Source organism: Syzygium oleosum, unplaced genomic scaffold, assembly GCF_021117445.2.
Source record: "Syzygium oleosum isolate NSW1041296 unplaced genomic scaffold, Sole_v2.1 Sole_v2.01, whole genome shotgun sequence".
Taxonomy (NCBI): Eukaryota; Viridiplantae; Streptophyta; class Magnoliopsida; order Myrtales; family Myrtaceae; genus Syzygium; species Syzygium oleosum.
In genome coordinates this window covers 32,050,026-32,061,335 of record NW_026607485.1, presented here as the reverse complement: position 1 = coordinate 32,061,335, position 11,310 = coordinate 32,050,026, and the positions used below count along the sequence as shown (strand labels likewise).

The 11,310-nt window shown below is 41.1% G+C and overlaps 1 protein-coding gene across 1 annotated transcript; it reads right to left on the bottom strand.

Moving 5' to 3' along the window:
• Positions 1–1,738: 1,738 nt before the first annotated feature.
• Positions 1,739–2,879, bottom strand: LOC115682572 (uncharacterized). Its single transcript, XM_030606829.2, has 2 exons — positions 2,217–2,879; positions 1,739–2,100 (listed from the first exon to the last, which is right to left on the bottom strand). The coding sequence occupies exons 1-2, from the start codon at positions 2,697–2,699 to the stop codon at positions 2,041–2,043; spliced, it is 543 nt and encodes a 180-aa protein (XP_030462689.2). The 5' UTR covers positions 2,700–2,879; the 3' UTR covers positions 1,739–2,040.
• Between the last annotated feature and the right edge of the window lie 8,431 nt (positions 2,880–11,310).

The following is an 11,310-nucleotide window of genomic DNA, read 5'->3' as shown; positions in this document are numbered from 1 at the left end:
CCAACTTTAAGTCCAGTCCCAAATCTGTTCCAAATTTTGTTTTGCGTAAAAAAAATCACCAAAATTCAATTTATTTTCAAAAATATATCCCGGTGATCCAGTCTCAACTTGACGTGGCACTTTCACGTCGATAACAAATCCACATCAACAAAGTAATGGGGTTTTTTTTAGACAAAGAAAAGTTCAGTGCAAATTTGGACTTAACCTAAAATTAGGGTTTTTTTTAAATTAAAAAAAAATTTGGAGTGGATTTGTTATTGTCCCTAACTTTCATATCCTAGAACGGTTTTTTTTGGAGAATTTCAACAATTTTTATTGGGTTGGATTTGTTGTCGAGGTGGAAATGTGACGTCAATCTGTAGCTATCACCCCATTACTTTGCTGATGTGGATTTGTTATCGACGTGGAAGTATCACATCAACTTAGGACTGGATCACGGAAGTATATTTTTTAAAATAAATTGAATTTTGGTGATTTTTTTTGTACAAAACAAAATTTTGGGCACATTCGGGACTTGATTTAAAGTTTAGGGGTTTTTCTTAGATTAAAAAATGTTCGGGACAGGTTTGGGACTGAATCTAAAATTTGAGATTTTTTCTGAGATAAAAAAAATTCAGAATAAATTTGAGATTTGACATAAAATTGAGGATTTTTTAGGGAATTCACCCTTCGTTCACGTCCCCTGCCTCCTTCACCGGAACACACGACACGGCTCGAACAATCAAGCCACCACCGAAACGTTTTCCACGACAGTTCTTTCTGATTACCAGCGACGGTACGATGTAACATCGACTTTACACATTGGATACTTTTAGTAACCAACGAATTAACGTGGCATCTTTACCATCTATTTAATGCACTAAATTTTATCACGCCCTTCGTAATGGAAACAGTCCTTTTTTTTTTAATAATATGTAATTTTTTCTTTCGTCCGTATTGAAACTGTACTAGACTCGAAGCATCCTAGTAGCAGCAGCGACCCACGACAATAAATGGTCGTTCTTCCGACAATTTTTAAAAAATCGAAAATCACTTGCATTTGACCATGCAAGCCTGGTCTCCCTGACCGCTCTGACCAACCCCACCCCAATTTTATGCTTAGCTGTCCTTGTTGATTGTCTGGAAAATAGGGGAGGAAGAAAAAGAATTCAAGTAAAGTTCTCTGTCCCGTTATCTGATCCTCTCTCCCTCCATTGATTCAACCATTTTCCATTCCAATGCCTTTTTATTTTCTTGAAATTTCATGCACTCGATCGAAGGGGAAGACCACACTGGCAAGTATAAACAAATAAATAAGAACAAGAATAAGGAAAGTTTGGAAGGGCAAGCTTGCAGTGAACAGGTCCTTGCGCAAAAAGAGAGATGACCACGAGGATGGACCCAAAGTATCGAAGTCTTCTTGCGATTCTTTTGCGTCAAAGTTCGCTTTTTACGTTACTAAAATAAATGGTGGGAAAAAGGGTAATTTCCTGGGAATGTGATCTAGGGCATCCAATAAATTATTTTTCTTAGAGATGCTAACCTCTCGAGAAAAAGAATAATTTGAATCGAGGACAAGACGTGGACAATGTTCGGTCGGGCGTGCGCATGGTTTGATTCTCTACTGCTAGTAATGTTTCATCTCCAACATCATGTCTGTACTTAGTAGATGTCTTGCGTTACTAATTATGTCTTCTTTAGCGATTGTTTCCACAAGAATGTGTCCGGGTCAAAAACATGAAAGATGGGTCAAAGGACCTCCCAAAATAAAAATAATATTATACAAAGAACAGCCAGACCACCTATTCTTTAGAACATCAGAAGCAAAACAAGAAACAGCAAGATGCCAAGAAAGGGAGGACACCGCAAGGTCAAGATTCAACTAAAAAACTGAAACGGAAACCCCACTGAACATAATTTGTTTTGTCTCTAAATCTTGGATATGACCTCCAGTAATCTTCATCCGAAGAAAAAGAAAGTAAAAAAAAATTAGCGAGAATCCAATTCTCCTCCTCGGTGCTCTACAAATTCAAGAACTGCAAGCAAATCTCTCTACTCAAGCTACATCTCCATCTCCTCCTCATCCCTGCAACCATTCGACCCTCCCTCGCTCATCATTTCCTGCAAGAAATCCATAAAAGCAATGTCAAAAGGGGGGAGAAATGAAGATGAAAAGTCGTCGCCTCTCTTGATGTGTCCATGTTATAAACCTAGCTTGGACCTGTCATTACTTTTACCTGTGAAGTCTTGCCACGATAATGATGAATGTTATCAGGAACCACTCCAAAACCAGCAGTCCTCTTACTATCGAAAGAAGCCTCGCACGACTTATCGGCTTTCTTGGACCCCATGTGGCTCTTCCTCAAACCCAAGAACCCCTTCCATCTCCCTGACCCTTTTGGAGGCCTAGAGGATGCGCTGCAGCCGGTGTCTTCATCGCCCGCGAGAAGCTCTTCCCTCAGGGTGGTGGTGCCCTTCGCCGCCGTTGGTTTTTCCTTGAACGGCAAGAGCTTGCCCTTGCAGAAGAGCTCGTCGGCGCTCATCATCGAGTAGCTCGAGACGGAGAATTCGAAGTCGGACGAGGCCGGGGCCTCGCGGGCGGCGCTCCGCTCTTGCTTCGCCGCGTATTGCGACTCGGCGAAGTCATTGGAGAAGGAGATTCTAGGGCTTACTAGGTGGTGGTGGTGGTGGTTCTTGTTGTGTGGATCGGGGTTGTACATGACTGTGCGTGCATGCCAATGCCATATGATGTGGGGGAGAGTCTCAGCGCGACATGGGGTGGGATATGAACAAGAGGATGATGATTGACAAAAATAGCATATGGAATTGAAGACAGACAGAGCACGCTCCGAAGCACAATTATTTTCCAAGGGACCCTCTCGAACTGTTGCAACCTACCGAAGTAGTCTGTATTTATAACGGAGCCACGGGGAGGGGAGTGTGTGAAAGGAGAAGGTTTTGTTTTGGAGTGGTGCTCGATGTAACCTTTTCCCCTTCATTCTTTTTATTCTTTAATTTATCTTTTCGATTTTCTTTTTTCAGTTATGGTGACGACGACGGGGCTTGTGTCCGTGGGTTAGGCGTACGATCAGAACAAATGATCGTATTTATTGGTCATCACGGACTCGGGTTATGGTCTGAATATCGTGCGTCCACTGAGGTATTTTATGTGCTCGGAGTTTATTCAGGCATTTAAATTGGACGAGGGGGCATGCATGCATGCATGTCATGCGAGAGGATGTGATGTTTTGTCATGACATGGGATTTGACGTTCAAAAGGGTGGTCAATGGGCATTCAAACACTATCCCGAAAGAATCAACCTTTTTGTTCTTTTGCTTAGGTGTTTGTAACCGGGCTACTTGGGAGTATCCGGCTGCTCTTTTTCACAGCAAGAAAGCATCTAAATCGTGTCGGAGACCCTGGAATAGAAATAATATATTTATTTATTTATTTCATAGGTCAGTTTCCTTTTCATTTTCAAAATATACTGAACTCCTCTAAATATAAGGGATAAATTTACATATTGATTTTATCCATTTAGATGATTGATTCATGATCAATCGATAATTAAGGGGCTAAGATTTATCCATCCACATCATTCAAGAATAGTTAAGAGTATTTGGATTTACCAAAATGCGTATATACTTTGAGGAAAACATGCAAGCCCACACGAGCACGCGACTCCGTTGTTGCTTGCCTTTACCACTCTCGTCGACGTCGCCATCGGCGTGGGAGGCTGCCACTCATTGTGGCGCTCGCTTGCACAACCACGAGAACCACCCACCATGGTGCATCTCTCTTTCTCTCTCTTTCCCTCTAAAGTACAAAGGATTATAATATCAATTTTTGTATGAATTGAATTTCGAATATTTATGTACCCAATATTGATGTTTACTCATCGATCTCACCTTTAATATATATTTATCATTATTGATTCAATGTATGTCTTGCTATCAAAGCTATGTAAGAATCTCTAACGGAGAAACGACATTACTTACTACACCACTTATTCTCCAATATAGACGCCAAATGTGTTTTGTTGCTCCTCTAGTCCTTTTTTTTTGTGTGGCTTTCTTCATATTCTAAAAGGAAACACCAGGTTCACGGATGGAACAAATCAGTGGAACAATGTTTGATGTTCTAGAGCGAAAAGAAATGGAATCAACTAACATTACGCTTTTCAATTCCGATTCTGGTTGATGGACTCTTTATATTCGAGTTAAAGCATTCAGATCAGAATCTCAATTAATTCATGTTCATTTTCGACATTTGAAATTCTTATTCCATTTTGTACCGCTTTCTGTATCTGTCGTTTCTCCATTTTATCGTACTAAACAATGTGTACATTCGAATAAAGATTCCTAGGATTTTTATTTCTAAATAAAAGTTCTACAACTTGGCCAGTACAGAGATGCATATGTTTATTCTCTGTTCGGTATTAGGTCTCATCTTTTGATGTAATAATTAATATATCTCAGATGCGGTTGAAGATCCGCTTGAGAAATTCGCTGTCTATCTTGAGTTTTGTGTTAGACATTTGAATACTACTACTGGTTTGCTTTAGGTATTAAATACAAAAAGGTGATTATATGGATATATGAATATAGTTCACGTGAGATGGAATGGCGCATCTAGAAAGCATATAGATATGCACTGCACCAGTTGATAGCGGCCTTTCATATATTGCAACCAAAATGTCGAGGTTTGAACTCGAGATCTGCTAATTAGAAATTGCTGTAATTGGAAAAAAGGAGTTAATTCTAAACAATTCTAAGTTGGTTGTTCAAATGGTACTTTTGTATGTTGAGCCAACTCAGGGATTGAGTTTGAATCTCCATACAAGAGGAAAATTGCAGCACAAGTTCTAAACCTTTCAATCAGTTTGGTTAAAGTCCTTAATTTGTATAAAAAATGCAATCGAGTACTCAAATTACGTTGAAAAGTGTAGTTTGAGGACGACATGTAAGCACTTTTTAAGAGACATGTAGGCAATTTTTGGTACTGTTCATCAAGAGGACTTGATTGCACTTCATGTGCAATTCCCCTCTCCCCCCGATACAATCTTAAAAAGTTTGGGACACTTCATTATTAGGACGAGAATTAACTCTTGACACACATGCATGTTTTTCTTAGACTTGCATGGTTGGATTGCAAATCCAAGCCAAGTTTTATGCTACGATTACCTTGTCGGGGAAAAAGCTTCATAAGAATGTTTTGAGAAAAAAAGTAACAGCTTCCACTTACATCAATGAAACATGTGATGTGGGGTTGCGATATCGACATTTATAGGAGGTAGAAAAGATTGGTGACAATGTATTGCTTGCCCGTGAACTTGTTGAGGGTTATCACGTGAAAAATGTCACTCCTAGATGCACTAGGAAGGTTGATATTGTTAAAATATGTCTCGAGTTTGAGCCTGATAGACAAAACCCGACCCAAGATAAATTAAAGGAAAATCTGGAAGTTGAATATCTATGGATGTCCACCGCGAAATCTATATTTCCTATTCAATTTTGGAGTGCAAAGCCATGTTGGAATTCTGATCGTGAAAAATAGACTTCAAAAAGGAAAGTGGATATTTGGATTTCAAGTTGCTGATTCGTTGAGTCCAACAAAAGTTCCAGTAGATTACGGAAATCAATTTCCGTATAAACGTTGGTCAACAAAATAGGAAAGTGGACTTGGTTTCCTTCTCTAACTCAGCATGTGTCAATAAAGGAAATAACAGAAGTCCAACTTTCAGTGGGAGTTGGCAAAGGGCAGCATATATTGACTAATATATATATGCAGGCAAAAGTACACTAGGGCTTCGTTCATTTGGCGGAAAATATTCTCCCGAAAAATATTTTCCGGGTTTTCCGGTGTTCGGGGGGCGAAAAACGTTTTCCGTGGGAAAATATTTTCCTTCCCCCTTCACAAAATAGCCTAAGTCTACGGAAAATGACTTCCGCTTCTTCAAAAGCGGAAATCATTTTTCGGAGCTTCTTCTTCTTCTTCTTCACTAAGGTCGCCGGCCGCCGCGGCTAGGGGCCGGCGACCCTCGCCGACCACTGCGCCCACCACCGCCGGCCCTTCCCGGCGGTGGTGGGTTGACGGCAGCAGCGGCGAGGGCTCCCTCGCCGCTGCTGCAGGTTTTTTTTTTTTTTTAATATAATTTAATTTTTAAAAAAAAAAAACACGTCAGCGGGCTAAACGGCGTCGTTTTTGGTTTTTAATGCTGACTGGACCTCTCCGGTGAGCCGTGTCAGCGCCACATCGGATTTCCGGCGAGCCACGTCAGCATTGGCACTAAAGTAATCGATTTTCAAAAAAGTTGGCACCAAAGTAATCCGAAAAAAAGTTATGGCACCAAAGTGATCGCCGTACACAAGTTATGGCACTTCTAGTGTACTTTTGCCTATATATGCACATAATACAAGTTAGGGGATGTTTGTTCACGTAGACTTGAAGTGCCGAAGTCTTGATGCGCTATTGTTGATGAAGAAGACTTCGTGAAGCGCCGCTGGCTTGCGAGTGCTTGGTGTGCGAAGACGTGCAGAGGGAATTCGTGAATTACATCAATGAAGTTAGTGTTGAAACCAATTAAATTCTTGTGGTAAGAATTTGTGTATAATTCCTTTGCGAGATTGAGAGATTATTTCGTGAGGAATTGTGGGGCTAAACACTGTGTGTATTATTGGGTGTAATTGGGGCTTGGGAAACACTTAAAGTGTTTGAGTGACTCGAGTGTGGTTGTAATCTCCGTTGTATCGCTTGTTCTATAGTGGAATTCCGTGCTGCTCTCCCCGTGGACGTAGGTCACTACGACTGAACCACGTAAATCTGGTATCCGATTTAATTTCTTGTTCTGTCAATTTTATTGTTTGATCGCTTGGCTTCCGCAATAATTGGTATCAGAGCTAAGCTTGCTTAAGTTGAAGCGAATTGATGGCAGTAGAAGAAGGAAAAGTGAGAATCGACAGATTTGATGGGAAAGATTTTGGTTTCTGGAAGATGCAGATTGAGGATAATCTATATCAGATGAAACTGCACTTGCCCTTGTCTAGGGAGAAGCCAGAGACGATGAAGCAAGCTGATTGGGAATTGCTGGATAGACGATCTTTGGGTGTTATTCGGCTGACGTTGGCACGTAACGTCGCGTCTAACATCGTGAATGAGAAGACCGCTGCGGGTTTGATGAAAGCCCTGTCGAACATGTATGAGAAGCCCTCTGCGATCAACAAGGTCTATTTGATGCGACGTCTATTTAACTTGAAGATGAGCGAAGGTGCGTCAGTTGCAGATCATATTAATGAATTCAATGTGATCGTTAATCAATTGAGTTCAGTTGATATTGACTTTGAAGATGAGGTACGTGCTTTGATTTTATTATCCTCATTGCCTGATAATTGGAATACTACTATTACTGATGTTAGTAATTCCTCTGGGTCGACAAGTTTGACGTTTGATGGTGTTCGAGATTTAATTCTAAGTGAAGACATATGTAGAAGAGAATCTGGTGAACATGTATCTGCTGCTTTAGTAGGTGAAAATAGAGGAAGAACCGATACACGTGTTAGCAGAAGTAGTATGAACTCGAATAGACGAAGTCAATCTAGGACTTGTGGTATTGTCTGTTGGAGTTGTGGCAAGAGGGGGCATTTTAGAAGGGATTGCCTTAAGCTGAAGAACGACAAGGGTAAGGGAATTAGAGTTGATCCTACGGATGATGTTGCAGCTATAACTTATGGTAATTTGGATAATGCTGATTATGTCTTGCCTGTCATTGATGATTTATCGTTTGATGGATGGATTATGGATTCTGGTTGTTCTTTTCACGCTACACCAAATAGGAACTGGTTTAGTACTTATCAGTGCACGGATAGTAGTAAAGTGCAGTTGGGGAACAATTCTGAATGCGATGTTATTGGTGTTGGTGATGTTAGAATTAGAATGCATGATGGTATCGTGTAGACATTGACTGGAATGAGGCATGTTCCAGAGTTGAAGAAAAATCTGATTTCCTTGAGTGCCCTGGATTCAGCTGAGTGTCGATATTCTTCAGAATGTGGACTTTTGAAAGTTGTTCGAGGTGCCTTAGTGATAATGAAAGGAATTAAGCATAATAGCCTGTATGAGCTTCAAGGTGAGACAGTGACGGAATTCGCTGTGGAGACGTCGGATGTATCTATTCGAGAGTCTGAATTGTGGCATATGCGTTTAGGGCACATTAGCGAGAAAAGCCTAAAGGATCTAAGTGAAAGAAATTTGCTGTGTGGTTATGTAGCTAACAAACTGAATGTATGCAGGTGCTGTGATATAGATCAACGGCGGAAAGTGCAGTTCAGTATGATTGTTAGAGAAACCACGGAAATTGCAAAATTAATTCACTTGGTTGTTCGCAAGTTATCACGGTTTCCTTCGAGGAAGAGTGCCAAATTTATGCTAACAGTTGTTGATGACTACTCAAGAAAGACGTGGGTGTTTGTGCTAAGGCACAAGTTTGATGCTGTTGTCAGGATCAGGCAGTTGAAAGCTTTGATCGAAAAGGAGACTTGTAAAACGATCAAGCAGATGTGGACTGACAATAGTATGGAGTTTTGCTCGGAGCTGTTAAATGAATTCTACATGAAGGAAGGCATAGTGAAACACCACACTAATGCCAATGAATCACAACATGTTGCAGAGTTGATGAGCAGAACATTACTAGAGACGGCCCATAAAATGCTCTCTAGTGCTGGTATGGCTAGAAGGTTTCTAGCGGATGCGCTTAGTACAGCGAGCTACCTGAAGAATAGATCCCCATCAACTGCGATTGGATGTCGGACTCCTGAAGAAGTGTGGTCAGGTAACGTTGCTGATTATTCTGTTCTTAGAATATTTGGTTGTCCATGTTATGTTCGAGTTAGTGATGGTAAGCTCGATGGAAGGACAAGAAAGTGCATGTTCCTAGGTTATGCACAAGGTGAGCGGGGCTATAAGTTGTGGTGCCCGCAATTAAATTCACCTGTTGTCAGCAGAGAAGTTACATTTGACGAGTCTCCAATACTTGTGGCTAGGAGTGTTAATAGCAGTGTTTATACGGGACGGTGTTCAGCTTGAGGTGGAGTTGCAACCAGAAACTCCTGAGGTAGCGGGTACTAGCGAAGTAATCGACACGGATGGTGCTTGTAGCGAGATGGAGCCTATTGAGCCAACGGTTGCTGTAACTGTTTATATTGACAAGGTGCGTGTTCGATCTCCGAACAGATATAGATGCAATGATGGTTTTGCTTTATCTGCGATTGAGGAGGTTGTGTCAGAAAATCCTTGTGGAGAAGTTAAAGGTGCATGTGGAGTTGATGTTTTGATGAGGTCCACGGGCTATAGCGAAGTTCAAGCGAGGCTTGGACTTGAAAGACATCTGTGGCGGTTGAGTCCATTGGGGGCTATGGGAGAGTAGTAGCGAAATACGGATTCTATCAAAGCGATTGTGACTTGGCTCAAACATCGAGCCAAGGTGGAGATTGTTAAAATATGTCTCGAGTTTGAGCCCGATAGACGAAACCCGACCCAAGATAAATTAAAGGAAAATCTGGAAGTTGAATATCTGTGGATGTCCACCGTGGAAATCTATATTTCCTGTTCAATTTTGGAGTGCAAAGCCATGTTGGAATTTTGATCGTGAAAAATAGACTTCAATAAGGAAAGTGGATATTTGGATTTCAAGTTGCTGATTCGTTGAGTCCAAAAAAAGTTCCAGTAGATTACGGAAATCAATTTCCGTATAAACGTTGGTCAACAAAATAGGAAAGTGGGACTTGGTTTCCTTCTCTAACTCAGCATGTGTCAATAAAGGAAATAACAGAAGTCCAACTTTCAGTGGGACTTGGCAAAGGGCAGCATATATTGACTAATATATATATGCACATAAAACTCAGGGGATGCTTCTTCACGTAGACTTGAAGTGCCGAAGTCTTGATGCGCTATTGTTGATGAAGAAGACTTCGTGAAGCGCCGCTGGCTTGCGAGTGCTTGGTGTGCGAAGATGTGCAGAGGGAATTCGTGAATTACATCCATGAAGTTAGTGTTGAAACAATTAAATTCTTGTGGTAATAATTTATGTATAATTCCTTTGCGAGATTGAGAGATTATTTCATGAGGAATTGTGAGGCTAAACACTGCGTGTATTATTGAGTGTAATTGGGGCTTGGGAAACACTTAGAGTGTTTGAGTGACTCGAGTGTGGTTGTAATCTCCGTTGTATCGCTTGATCTATAGTGGAATTCCGTGCTGCTCTCCCCGTGGACGTAGGTCACTACGACCGAACAACGTAAATCTGGTGTCCGATTTATTTTCTTGTTCTGTCAATTTTATTGTTCAATCGCTTGGCTTCCGCAACAGTTATCACGAGGGCATTTGACTCTGTCAAATGGAAGTTTCTGCTTAATCTTCTTGCAGCTATAAATGTTCCTCCCGAGTTCTTGAAGTGGGTGGCGCATCGGATTACTACTCCTCGATTCTCTATTAATATGAATGGGGAGCTTGCTGGTTATTTCGAGAGTCAATAAGGTCTCAATCTGGGGGTTCCTTTATCTCTCTACCTGTTTGTAATGACAATGGAGGTTCTTAATAGGCTTCCAAATGCGGCTGCTGATAAAGGTCTCTTAAAATTTCATCCTATGTGTGAGAGGATTAAGATCGCACATCTTTGTTTTGCGGGTGAACTTATGATCTTTCTAAATGGAGATAGGCACTCTTTAGTATCGGTTCTCTATATCTTTGAGCAGTTTTATCGTTTGTCTGGGTTGAAGCTAAATCCACAAAAGACTGAACTCATTTCAATAGGGATTTGCACAGATATGTTATAGGAATTTATTTGATCTCAGCCATTACAAGCTTGATCTTCTCCCTGGTAGGCACTTGGGGCTGCCTTTGATCCCAGGTAGGCTTAAAGATGGTGATTGGCTTTTGTCCGACTAAGTTCCGCACAGGCTGGCATTGGACAACAAAGAATCTTTTTTATGCAGGGACATTGCACCTTATTCGTACCAGTGTCCTTGGTGTTGTTAACGACTGATGTAGTATCTATATTTTGCCTATGATAGTGACCAAACATATGGAGCAAAGGTGTGCTGCAAATTTATGGAAGGGCTTTATTGATACTGCAAGGAGAGCCAAAGTTTTTTGGAGTGAAGTTTGCTTCCCAGAGAAAAAGGTGGGGGGGGGGGGTGGCGGGGGTGGTTGGTTTGGGTCTCAAGAGAATTCTGGAATGGAATATTATTGTCTGAGATGTTGAGGTATATATGGAATATATTCCTTAAAGCTGGTTTCTTGAGGGTTGCTTAGATTGACAGATAAAAACCGAAAGG